The following is a 13456-nucleotide window of genomic DNA, read 5'->3' on the forward strand; positions in this document are numbered from 1 at the left end:
CACTTAAAGTACCTGGCACATAGTAAGTGCTTAACAAAGACCACAGTCATTATTATTATTTCTGCCCCCAGGTGAGTGTCTCAGCCCCAGCCGCAGCACCTCCAAGAGGAAGAAGAAGCAGAGGCGGAATCGCACCACATTTAACAGCAGCCAGCTGCAGGCCCTGGAGCGGGTATTTGAGAGGACGCACTACCCAGATGCCTTTGTGCGGGAGGAGCTGGCCCGGAGGGTCAACCTCAGCGAGGCCCGGGTGCAGGTGAGCGCGGTGGGAAAGGTGTCCGCCGCCCACCCTCAGTCACCGGCCTTGGAGCTGGCTTGGGAAGACTCCAGGCCTGGAGGTCGGTCCCCAGCCCTCACCCCGGCACCAACCGTTCCCTTCCCACAGCCCTCGCCCCGCCACGCTCCTGCCAGGGAGCAAGCGGCGTCGCCCTCGACTGTAGACGTGGCCAACCTTTGCCCACAAAGTGGGTGGAGCCTGGACCGGCCCAGTCACGGTCGCCTATACGCAGGTCCGTGGGGCGTCCACAGGGCGAGGGGAGGGTGTCACGCTCGCCTCCCCCACCGGCCCACACGCCCCCTCGCTCCCCTCCCAATCTCCACAAGGAGACCAACCGGTGCTCACCGTTTCCCCCTTCCACCCCCGCCAGGTATGGTTCCAGAACCGCCGGGCCAAGTTTCGCCGGAACGAGCGAGCCATGCTAGCCAACAGGTCGGCCTCGCTCCTCAAATCCTACAGCCAGGAAGCCGCCATTGAGCAGCCCATGGCTCCCAGGCCAACGGCCCTGAGTCCAGACTATCTCTCCTGGACCACCACCTCCCCGTACAGGTGAGGTACCCCCCCGCCCCCGACCCCCCTCCCCAGAAAGGCCCAGCAGGACCCACCTCCTGCCCCAGAGCAGCCAACCTGCTCTTGGCGGTGGTGGGGACTTGAGAAGTTTTGCTTTACCCCCTTGGCAGGCACAAGGAGAGGAACAAGGGACGTAGGGAGTGAATTATAGTTTGGGAAACTATTATTACTACTGCTGCTAATAACTGAATTTTAAGTGCTTATTAAGGGTCAAACGCTTGAGTAGATACGAGATCATGAGGTCCCGCCTGGAGCTCCGTTTAAGTCGGAAGGACAACAGGTATCGAATCCCCATTTTGCAGAGGGAACTGAGGCACGGAGAAGTAAAGTGACTCGCCCAAGATCACACAGCTGGTAAGGTTTGGGCAGGGAATGTCTCCGTTATATTGTACTCGCCCAAGCACTTAGAAAAGGCCCCGCGCACAGTAAGCACTTAATAAATATCATCAGTTGAAGAGGTGGAGCCGGGATTAGAAGACAGATCCTCTGACTCCCAGGCCCATGCTCTTTCCAGTAGGCCATGCGGCTTCTCTAAACTCAAGCAAGCTCTGGGTCCTCAGGATGAGATTGCTGACGAGTGTGGGGGCCTGACATCGAAGACCAGGGCAGAGATGTTCCCCTCCACAGCAGGGAAGGGAGGTCGAGGAATCTCACCAGAGGGCCTGAGGAGAAAGCAGTCAGGCTCTTGAGTTGGAGGAAGAGAGGGGCAGGGTCTAGATCAGTCGATCATTTATTTGTAATGGGATTTATTAGGTGTTTACTACGTGACATACTATGCGCATACTATGCGCAGGGGTAGGTACAACACTGTCAGGTTGGACACGTTCCCTATTCCACACGGGGCTCACAGTCTCAATCCCCACGAGGCCCCCGAGGCACAGAGAACTGGAGTGACTTGCCCAAGGTCGTACAGCAGACAAACGGCAGAGCCGGGATTAGAACCCAGGTCCTTTTGACTCCCAAGGCCAGGCTCCATCCACTAGGCCATGCTGCTTCTTGACTGACATTTATTGAATGCTTACTGTGCGCAGAGCACCGGATTAAGTGCTTGGGGGCTGTCCAATAATACAGAGTTGGAAGACGCGTTCTCCGCCCACAGTGAATTTACAGACAAGAGGTGGAAACGGACATTAATATGTTACAGATATGTAACGTGAGTGCTGTGGGGTTGAGGGAGGGGTGAATAAAGGGAGCAAATCCAAATGCAAGAGTGATGCAGAAGGGAGTGAGGGAGGAAGTGAGAGAACTCGATGGGGAGGTCAGGCTAAGGGGAGGGGAGGAGAAAGGAGCTCCAATTTCCCACTTCCCACCTCTTTGCTGCTGTCCAGTTCTATTGTGGGGAACACCTTACTGTGACACCAGCTGAAGGGACTTCTAGAGTCCTCTGCTGGGCAATTCCAAGTCTGAACGAGGCTGCGAGCAGCGGATCAAGGGGAAAAACTGGAGAGTGGGAACAAACCGCCTCCCTCATCTGTGTTTGGATGTGGGAAACGGTGATAAAAAAATAAGGGGAAAAGGAGAGACACTCTTTGGTGTTCTTCACGGGCAGAGTTTCCAGAGAAGCTTCATTTCAGCAAAAAGGAAAGTTCTGTGTTTGCCTAGTCCCCTTCTCCTCCAAAAGGATCTTGTTCCCACTGTCACATTTCGTGATTAGTGTGTAGAGCACTGTATTAAGAACTTGCAAGAGTACACTACACACACTCCCTGCCCACATGAGCTTACAGTGCTCTGCACACAGCGCTCAATAAATATGATTGAATGAATCAATTTAGAGGGGGAGACAGACATTAATACAACATAAATTACAGATATGAACATAAGTGCTGTGTACCTGGGAGGGGGAGATGAAAAAAGGGAGCAATTCAGGGCGATTCAGAAAGGAGACGGAGGAGAGAGGTAGAACTTAGACAGGGAAGGCCTCTTGGAGGAGATGTGCCTTCTATAAGGCTTTGAAGCGAGGGGAAGAGTAATTGTCTGTCAGATGTGAAGAGGGAGGGTGTTCCAGGCCAGAAGCAGGATGTGGGCAAGAGGTCAGAGATGAGATGAGATCGAGGCACGGTGAAAAGGTTAGCGTTAGAGAGCAAAATGTGCATTCACTCAGTCATATTTGAATGTCTACTGCGTGCAGAGCACTGTATTAAGAGCTTGGATAGTACAAAATGCAGGCTGGGTTGTTGTAGGAGAGTAGCAAGGTGAGGGAGGAGGGGGCAAGGTGACTGAATGCTTTACAGCCCATGGTGACGAGTTTGACGCGGAGGTGGATGGAGAACCACGGGAGTTTCTTGAGTGGGGAAACACGGTCTGAACGTTTTTGTAGAAAAATGATCCGGGCAGCATAGTGAAGTGTGGACTGGAGCGGGGAGAGACGGGAGGCTAGGAGGACAGCAAGGTCCCCCCTGTATTAAGGCCTTGTACGAGGCTAAGTCTGAAAGGCTGCCAGAGTTGACTGCTCAGAAAAAAAACCCCATAAAACATTCTTAGAGGTGAAGGTTACCATCAGGGCAGGTCCTGGGCTCACTCACCACCCTTTGTGTCTCCTCTTCCCCCACCCTCAGCACGGTGCCAACTTACAGCCCAGGAGGGACGGCCACCCCAACCCAGGGAGTCAACATGGCTAACAGCATCGCCAGTCTCCGTCTCAAAGCCAAGGAGTTCAGTCTGCATCAGAACCAAGTGCCCACGGTGAACTGATACTCAAGCAACCCCCAGCTGGGACTAAGCTGCCTTTTTTAAAAAAAATAAATTTAAAAATTAAAAAAAAACCCAAAATAAAAAAAAAATACGGAAATGAAGCCCCGTCCCCCTCCCCGCTGAAGAATCGTGGGTGAGCTGGCCCGGGCCCACGTGGAACGGGAGGAGGGTCAATCAAACTCTTTCTCGAGACCCCTCCTCCTCCCTTCCCCCTGCCTCTAGATCCAAGCGGGACAGGTGAAGACTATGATTTTCTCATTTCTTCCCGTTTCCTGGCAAATGAGAGCCTGGTGCCATCAGGCCAGGAAAAGGTGGAGCAAAATCGTAACCATGAATGGAGTTTGTTTTACGTATAACGCACATTCAAAGCTTTAAGTCTTCAAAAACAACAACAAACTTTCAGTGGACAAAAGATGGGGGAAAAAAAGCCAGATTTTTTCATCTGGACTGGACAAGTTTTCTTCAAGGTACATAATTGGGTATAAACCCAACGGATTTTGCTCGAGACCCGTTTCAGTTCCCAGAGCCAGATGGGTCACTCAAGGAGCCTTGCCAGAAGATCCCTCAATCCCACCGTGTAACTGATCTCTTCCTTCCCCGTAGTCGTTCCCCGTCTATAAGAGTGTGCCACCGAGACCAGGACCTCGACTTCTGGCAAGTGGGGAATGGTGACGTTTGTGCTGTATTACTTGTTCCGGCCGCCATCTTGTCCAGACACGAGTGGAACGCTCACTCATCGGAGAGTTAAAAAAGAAGATGTCATGGTTTGGGGATTGGGAATGGGAGGAGAGCGATGTCTAGACTGAACCCTCTTGCTCCATGAGGTCCCACCAAGTTTATGGCAGAAAAAGTACAGCATGAGGCACATCACAACCAAATGGAAGGGGCCTTGGATGAGTCAGTGATGTCTTCCATCTAGGGAGAGACCTCAGCCAACATTCTTGCTCCCTTTCTCTTCCAATTCTCTTTATTCCCAGTCCTCCTAGTCAGTGAGCCCCTGGGAGGGAAGCATTATCTGCCTCCATGCTCAAGGAGTGGAGGGAGGGAGTGCTTCAAAGTCTGGTGGCCCATCCTGGAAACCATTTTCCTTCCCACTTTCTCTCTCCACTCTGCCACCCCTCCCACTTCCCCACTGTAGGAGAAGCTGAAGCTCACTCACTCCTACCAACCAGCGTTCCAGCAATACTCTCAGAGCCCCCTAGGAACCATCTTCAAATCCCACATTTTTCCTGTGTGGTTTTAGGGGGCGGCAAGCAAAGCAGGGAGGGGGTTTTGTTTGGAGGAATCTGGAACGGACTCTACGGACAGTTTCCCAGGGCTCCCAAGCTGTAGACGAGCCTGCCTCTCTGGGCAGGGAGAGGAGAGAGAAGGAGGGGAGGAGGACAGAGAAGGAGGGGAGGAGGACAGAGAAGGAGATCACTAGATGGTTCTTGCTCAGGAAGGACTTTGATTCTCAGGAATAGGGAACACTGGGACGGAGCTCACCATCAACTGTCTGGTTCCCAGGCAGAAGGAACAGAAGGCAAGACGGCGTCTGAGCTAAGCGACACGCCGACAGTAGGCAACCCGCAGCTCTGGGCAAGTCCAGCCTGGCAGCCGCGGTGACGACGCTGCCCCAGTCACACATCCTGCCGTCGCTCGTCACCCAGCCGCGCGGCCTGGGAAAATCGGATCCGATTATCCTGCCCCTACCCCAGGGCTTTGCACTTAGTAAGCGCCGAAGCAGCACAGTCGGTAGGCCCGACTTGTACTCTCCCAAGCGCTTGCTACGGTGCTCTGAAGAGACTAAGCGCTTAATAAACACAATCGATGGATTGAAAGGGTTGGAGCCAATAATCAAAGGCAAGACTAGGCCGCTGGCTGCTTCCTGCGCTGACTTCAGATGGCTGCCAGGTGGCAGAAGGGAAGCCACAGCCAGGGCTTGGGACACAAGGCTTTTCCTTCTATCAAATCCCGTTATTTCCCTGATAAAAGAAAATCGACCGGGCCCAAGGCCCTTCTCCATACAATTAACAGAACCAAAGTCCACTCCGTTGTTGGGATGCCCCCATCCGGGGAGTCATGGACAACTAAGACAGAGAAAAACCAAAAAAAAAGTAATTTAAAAAGACCCCACGGAAAATAGAAAGTCGAAAGCAAAGGCGTAAGGTGGCCGTAGGGTCTGGTTTTGGGGAGGGCCTGCATTTCCCTGGAAAAGGAGCCCTGTGTCATGAGAAACTAAGCTCTGGAAAAAGCCATAGGGGCTCTATTCCCGTGGAAAGCTCCCGGCTCTCAGACGTACAAGATGAAACCGCAAGGATATAAATGTCACTTCCTCCTTGAGCACACACTAATGAAAATAAACTGACTTAATAGTTCGCAGATGCCTCGCTGGAAACCCAAAGAGGAGAAAATAAGGATCTCTCTTTAAGAAAAAAAAAAATTAAAACATTTGCTCTTGATATTGTAGCCCTTAATTGCTGCGATGTTTTGGCAGCTTATCCAACGTCTGTCACTTGATATAAAGGCTTTGCTGAGACAAGATACAAATTGCCCCCACTGAATGATGTGAGGAATGCAGAATTCTTAATCCGTTCTCGCTCTCCATTTCTTTTGTCTATTTCAGTTTCTCATAAACAGGACCGATGGGGGATTTCGCATGACTTATTTTTTTGTTTTGAAATGAAGGGGACTTTTGTACAAACAGCTCTTGGCATAAGAATTTGAGAAATAAATATTTTACTGAGTACCAAGGTGTCTAGACAGCCAACTTGATTCAGCCTTCCTGGGTTGCCAGTGGCAAAAGCCAGCAGGGAGATGGGAGGAGGGGACCTGCTTTTGGGGTGCGGGGGTCGGGAAGGGAGAGAATGAGGAAGGTGGGAGAGGAAGAGACTCAGATTGCCACCTCTACAGGACCCTTAGACTAGAAATCAATTACTCAGTGGTATTTATTGAGTGCTTAATGTGTGCAAAGCACTGTACTAAGCACACAGCCTGATGGTCCAGGACAGACATTTTCTGGCACTTGCTATCCAGAGGTGGGAGCAAAGCAGGGTTGCATCACCATAATAATAATAACAATGGCATTTGTAAAGTGCTTATTATGTGCCAAGCACTGTTCTAAGCACTGGGGAGGTACAAGGTAATCAGGTCGTCCCACTTGGGGCTCACAGTCTTCATCCCCATTTTACAGATGAGCTAACTGAGGCACAGAGAAGTTAACTGTCTTGCTCAAAGTCACAGCTGATAAGTGGCGGATCCAGGATTAGAACCCACGACCTCTGGCTCCCAAGCCCGGGTTCTTTCCACTGAGCCACGCTGCTTCTCAGGTTGCAGAGTGAGAAGCAGCGTGGTCTAGTGGAAAGACTGAAGGCCTGGGAGTCAGAGCAACCTGGTTCCTGATGCCAGCTCCTCTGTCTGCTGGGTAACCTTAAAATGAAGTCTAAAGTCTCCTCTCCTATGCCCCCCCTACATGGTATTTAAGTGCTTACTATGTGCCAGGCACCGTATTAAGTGCTGGGGTAGATACAAGCTAATCAGGTCGACACAGTCCACGTCCCACATGGGGCTCACAGTCTTCATCCCCGGTTTACAGATGGGGTAACCGAGGCACAGAGAAGTGAAGTGACTTGCCCAAGGTCACCCAGCAGACAAGTTGAGGAGCTGGGATTAGAACCCAGGTCTTGACTTCCAGACCTGCGCTCTTTCCACTAGCCCATGCTGCTTCCCAGTCTTCTCCTGCACTTTGCCCTTATCTCTTTTCCTGACCTCGATCCCTTCCCGAATTCCCGCCTTGGCATTGGGCTCAGCCTGACTGGCAGCAGGGTGGTTCTAGAAGCTGGATCTGATGGTACCTGAGCACAGCTCCTCGCTTCCATCTCTCTTATCCCTTTGACCCTTGCATATGGAGAGATCAAATATTAGCCCCTGGAGGTCTAGGCAGTCTGTCAAACCTTGCTGATTTGAAGGATTTGGAGAGTTATATCCCCTGCTAAAAACACGTCATCAATCCTCTCCATTTTAATCCGGCAGAGGCTGGTGGAGTTAAAAGCTCTTTTTCTCCCATCTCCACCCCTCCATAGTCCCACCACGACTTTATGAAATCGAGAAAGATTTGGACAGTCACACAATAGGATCACAGAGACATGCCAGCGCTTAGTACAGTGCTTGGCACTTAAACACCATTATTATTATTTGCTCACAGAAAGACAGGAGTCTGTATGCCTGCCCCCGTCTAAAAATCCATTTCCTCTTGGACGGTCCAGTTACACCCCAGGGAGGTGACTTGGTCTATTTTGGGGGTCAGAATTTTTTCCACCCTTCTTCGTTCATTCAGTCGTATCTATTGAGCACTTAGTGTGTGCAGAGCACTGTACTAAGCACTTGGGAGAGTGCAGTATAACAATAAACAGACACATTCCCAGTCCACAGTGTCTCCTTCCAAATCAGGTGACTCATGGGACTTCTCTGCCCTACAACCTTCTTCAGTGGAATGAGTCTGGCCTACAGACAAAAACAGTACTGCAGGTTTGGCTCCCTGAAACCCAGTCCTCAGGATGACAGGGAATGGGGGAATTTCTGAGGGGGGTGGGAGCAGTGGTAATTACCGTAACCTTGTCCACAGGCAAAGGGAAGGAGAGAAGAAACTTTTGCAGGGAGGGCCCAGAAGCTCATCTGTCATCTCCCTGAGGACCGAACATCAGGGGTTGTAGAAAAACAAAACCTTGCCCACTGGCAATCTGATCCCAGAACTCTGCGCCTTAGGCAAGACCCTCATTCCACCGCTGATTATAAAGCAAAACCCAAGAGCCTCTAAATGACCAGTGTAGGACCGAGTCATGAGAATGGAACGCAGCAGCGCCCACCAATTTCGGGTACAAATGCTGCCATGTATAACCAGATCGTTATAACTAAACACCAGCTCCTAGCTGGGCTCCTCTGGGTTTATACAACACTGCCATCTAAAGGCTTCGCTAACTTCAAACCTGCCAGAGACCACCTCGACCACCTCGGCTTGCTAAAAAAAAGAGATATATTTTTTTAATATGGCATTTGTTAAGTGCTTATTATGTCCCAGACGCTACACCCAGGGATAGACACGAGGTAATCAGGTTGGACACAGTCCACATCCCACATGGACTTCATCCCCATTTTCCAGACGAGGGAACCGAGGCCCAGAGAAGTAAATTGACTCGCCCAAGGTCACACAGCAAACAAGTGGTAGAGCTGGGATTAGAACCTAGGACCTTCTGAGTCCCAGGCCCAAACTCTATCCACTAGGCAACGCTGCCTCTCTCTCTGCCCCCCACCCCTGCTACATAATCAACTGAGAACAGAAATCCAGGTCTGATGTTCATCATCAGCTCCCAAATCAAGGCAATTTATTCTGCTGGGTTCCTCCCCTCCCCAGAAAGGGAATCTGCTTCCTCCAGGAATCCTATCTACCAATGCTGTTATACTGTATTCTCCCGAGCATTTAGTAGAGGGGTCTGCACACAGTAAGTGCTCAGAAAATACACCTGAAGGATTAACAGGAGCTACGACGAAGATGATAGGGGTGGCTACCTTCACAGCCCCCATAGAGGTGAGGTATTATTTTGCCTCCATTTGAGTTCTTCTTTCTCGATACCTCTGGCTTTTACATTTTACCGGTTGTTCTCCCCTGATTACCAAAGCAACCCTGCACTCGATCTTAGCTCCAAGCACCTTGGAAATACAGGAAAGAGAGTAACGAACACATCACTCAGTTATTGGAGGTGAAGGGCAGCCATCTTCTAGATCTATAGTCTCCACAGGGATCAAGAGTAGGGACATCTTTAACTTCTTGAGTTTGGCGCTCCACACACACACACACACACACACAGTGCAGGGTCACTCGGTGTTATCTGCTGCTGATGGCGACTGCCATTCTGAGAGATGGCCCTCTCAGGGCTCAACTAGGCCAGGGCTCATTGCTCAGAATCAGTCGGGAGAGACAGTTAGGGCCCCCTCTAGACCCAGAGCCGTCTTCAGAAAGGCCGTGGAGGAGACACAGCTCCAGCCTCAAACCCCTGGAGAAGGGGGTTTAAGATTCAACTGGCCGCCGTGCGGTTTGAGCGGTCAGGGTCCCTAAGGTTTAAACAAAACCGGGGTCAGAGAAACTCAATTTCCTTACCAGACTCCTTTCCACGGATGCAGCGTTGCTCACTGGTTCCCCGGGGTCACTCTCAGGTCTTCAGACGGAAAACCGTTCAACTTTTTCTTATGTGGGAAGGCTCCACGGGCCCTCTTATCCAGCCTAGTCAGCAAGAGCCCAGTTGGCCAGCACCGGCCCCTTGGGCTAGGAAACTCTCTACTTTCCTGCCCCGACACGGAGCACGGAGCCACGGGGTCTCTGACCTTTTCCTTTCAGGCCCGCATGACAATGAGGCCTTCTCCTGCTCAGCTGATGCTAATTGATGAAAAAGCCCCAGCTGGGTTAGTTGCCTAGCAACCCCCTGCTGCCCCTCCCCTTAGTGATGAATGCGGGAGAGGCCGGGTGGTTCAGTGGAAAGAACAAGGACTCGAAAGTCAGAAGATGGGGGCTCTCTGGTCCCAGCTGTGCCATTTCTCCGCTGCGTGACCTTCTCTGTGTCTCAGTTTCCTCATCTGTAAGATGGGGATGAAATGCTTATCCTCCCCTGCCCCCTAAGACTGTGAGCCTCACGGAGGAAGGGACCGTGTCTGATCTAATTATCGTGTATCTACCCTCAGCGCTTGACACACAGTAAGCACTTAATGCACATTATGATCGTTGTTTTCTGGTATTTGCTAAGCGCTTACTATGTGCCAGCCACTGTACTAAGCACCGGGGTAGATACAAGATAATCAGGTTGGACACAGTCCCCGTCCCCCATGGACTCACGGTCTTGATCCCCATTTTACAGATGAGGTAACTGAGGCACAGAGACGTGAAGGGACTTGCCCAAGGTCGCACAGCTGGGATCAGAACCCAGATCCTTCTGACTCCCGGGCCCGCGATCTAACCACTGGGCCACGCTGCTTCCAGACCAATCTCATCTACTGTTATTTCCACAATATGAGAGGGCAGCAGTTGGGAAGGGTTCCTTCCCCCTTAATTCCTCTCAATCAGTCAATCCATCAATGCCATTTAATAATAATAATAATAATAATAATAATGATAATGTTGGTATTTGTTAAACGCTTACTATGTGCAGAGCACTGTTCTAAACGCTGGGGGAGATACGGGGTAATCAGGTTGTCCCACGTGAGGCTCACAGCCTTATTCCCCATTTTACAGATGAGGTAACTGAGGCACAGAGAAGTGAAGTAACTTGCCCACAGTCACACAGCGCCAAGTGGCAGAGCTGGGATTCGAACCCATGACCTCTGACTCCCAAGTCCGGGCTCTTTCCACTGAGCCAGCTTATTGGGTGCAGAGCACTGTACTAGGAGTTTGGATAGAACACGGGTCGGGGAGAGAGTGGACCTGGTTTCTAATCCCAGCTCAATAGAATTGGTGGATGTGATCCCTGCTCACAAGGGGGAAGAGAGACATTTAAAATAAATAACGAATGGGGGAAATGGAAGATCATAAGAATATGCCCGTAAGTGCTGTGGGGCTCGGGGTAGGGAGGATATCAAATGCTTTGGGAGAGTACAGATCCAGGACATAGGTAATGCAGAAGGGAGGGCAAATGGGGAAATAAGGACGTAATTAGGGAAGCCCTCTTGGAGGAGGTGTAACCTTAATAAGGCTTGGGGAGGGGGTGGTCCGTCAGATATGAAAGGGGAGGGAGTTCCAGGCCAGAGGAAGGACATGGGCACAAGGCAGAGGGCAAGATGACAAGATCCGTCTTTCCCGAGCATTTAGGACAGTGTTCTGCAAACAGTAAGCACTCAATAAATATGATTGATTGAGAGGAGTGGAGTGAGCATTTGGGGTTATAGTAAGAGATCAGAGAAGTAAGGGAGCAGAAACAGCATGGCCTAGTGGAAAGAGGCGGCCTAGTGGAAAGAGCACAAACCTGGGAGTCAGAGGACCTGGGTTCTAATCCTTGCTCTCCCCTCACGTCTGGTGTGTAACCTTGGGCCAGTCACTTCACTTCTCTGTGCCTCTGGTATCGTATCTGTGAGACGAGGATTAATTTCTATTCTCTCTTACTTAGATTGTGAGCCCCATTTGGGACGAGGACTGTGTCCAACCTGATCAACCCGTACTCTACCCCAGCACGTAGAACAGTGCTTCACACACCGTAAGCACTTAACGAGTACCAAAATTATTAGGAGGGAGAGAGCTGATTGTCTTAATATCGATGATGAGGAGTTTCTGTTTGATGCTGAGCTGGAGGGGCAGCCACTGGAAGATTTTGAAGGGTGGGGAGATGTGGATTGAATGATTTAGAAAAATGATTAGGGCCACAGAGGAAAGTCCTCACCCCACAATCATTCTCACCTCCTGTGTCAATTCTTGTTCTTTCTTTCTGTCTCTCTTTTTCTCACGTTCCCCCAACTATCAAAGCTGGACAACTTTTGTGTCAGCTCTACACCAAGATTAGGATGCAGTTGCTAATCTGAGCCTCTTGGAAGTGAGTTCACTTCCCCTCTGGATTATTTTAATTAACATCAGTACTGAGTTACTGCCCCAGACCGGCCACCCTCTTGGACAACATGCTGGGAAAGTATCAAGTCCCAGGACTAGCTAGGGACTGCCTGGAGGGGAAAGGAGACCACAGACAGATGGAGGGCTGGAGTTGTTTCGAGGTAGAGCTGGACCTTTTCCAGATATTAATAATCCTAATAATTATGGCATTGGTTAAGCACTTACTATGTGCCAGGCACTATACTGAGTGCTGGGGTGGATACAAGCAGATCGGGTTGGACACAGTCCCTGTCCTACACGGGGCTCACAAATTTAATCCCCATTTTACAGATGAGGGAACTGAGGCCCAGAGAAGTGAAGTGACTTGTCCAAGGTCACACAGCGGACAAGTGGCGGAGCTGGGATTAGAACCCATGACCTTCTGACTCCCAGGCCTGTGCTATGCTGCTTCATGCTGATCCACTCTCTCCTCCTCTCTGTCCTCACCAAGACCTGCCTCTCTCCTAGTGATTCTGCCTCTCTATACTGAGGTGGGGGAGAGTTCTAATTTTGGCTCCGACTCTTGTCTGCTGTGTGGCCTTGGGCAAGTAACTTCACTTCTCTGTGCCTCAGTTCCCTCATCTGTAAAAAGGGGATTGAGACTGCGAGCCCCTTAGAGGACAGGGACTCTGCTCAACCCGATTTACTTGTATCCATCCCAGAGCTTCGTACAGTGCTTGGCACGTAACAAGTGCTTAAAAAATACCACTATTATTATTATTATTATTACAAGGTGCTTAGTACAGTGATCTGACTCTCCCAAGCCCCTCTCAGGATCGCACCTGGAGAGTTTCCAGTACTCTATAAGCCTCGACTATAGAAGGGAGAGTCCAACAGAGGCCTACCCATTTCATTCTTAGCTTGGGCAGTGGCTAATGAGTGGCAGGCCACCTGCTACGAGTCAAAACTCACTTGTGTTGGTCAGCAGCGGCACGGGAGAGAGTCGAGGGTGGAGACTCAAATGACTGCACGGAGGAAGGCAACGGTAAACCACTTCAGGATTTTGACCCTGAAAACTCTCTGGATACACTACCAGAGCGATCGCTGATGGCGGTGGGGTGTTCATGGAGTCCCTGTGGGTCGGAGATGACTCGACAGCGTAAGACAAGACAGTGACCCGCACCGAGTAACCGCTCCATAAATCTGATCAAATGACTGAGTTGCCCGCACCTTGCTGAGGCTCGCTTCCACCTGCCGAAACCAGGAATTTCCCTGATCCCGATCGAATGGCAGTAGAAGTCCAGCAGTGGAGGGACAGGCTGCCCAGCCTATTGCGAACCATCTTTAAAACGTACTGTTTCCTCTGCAGATGAGGGCTG

General features: G+C 50.8%; 1 protein-coding gene across 1 annotated transcript in view; it reads left to right on the plus strand.

Moving 5' to 3' along the window:
* The window catches only part of PRRX2 (paired related homeobox 2), a 70438-nt gene extending 64172 nt beyond the window's left edge, over nucleotides 1-6266 (plus strand). The window contains exons 2-4 of the mRNA XM_029064074.1: nucleotides 72-256; nucleotides 648-826; nucleotides 3403-6266. Of these exons, the coding sequence (XP_028919907.1) occupies nucleotides 72-256; nucleotides 648-826; nucleotides 3403-3538 (500 nt within the window). The 3' untranslated portion in view covers nucleotides 3539-6266. The remainder of the gene's footprint in view (nucleotides 1-71; nucleotides 257-647; nucleotides 827-3402) is intronic.
* The last annotated feature ends 7190 nt before the right edge of the window (nucleotides 6267-13456 follow it).

Source organism: Ornithorhynchus anatinus, chromosome 4 (assembly GCF_004115215.2).
Source record: "Ornithorhynchus anatinus isolate Pmale09 chromosome 4, mOrnAna1.pri.v4, whole genome shotgun sequence".
Classification (NCBI taxonomy): Eukaryota; Metazoa; Chordata; class Mammalia; order Monotremata; family Ornithorhynchidae; genus Ornithorhynchus; species Ornithorhynchus anatinus.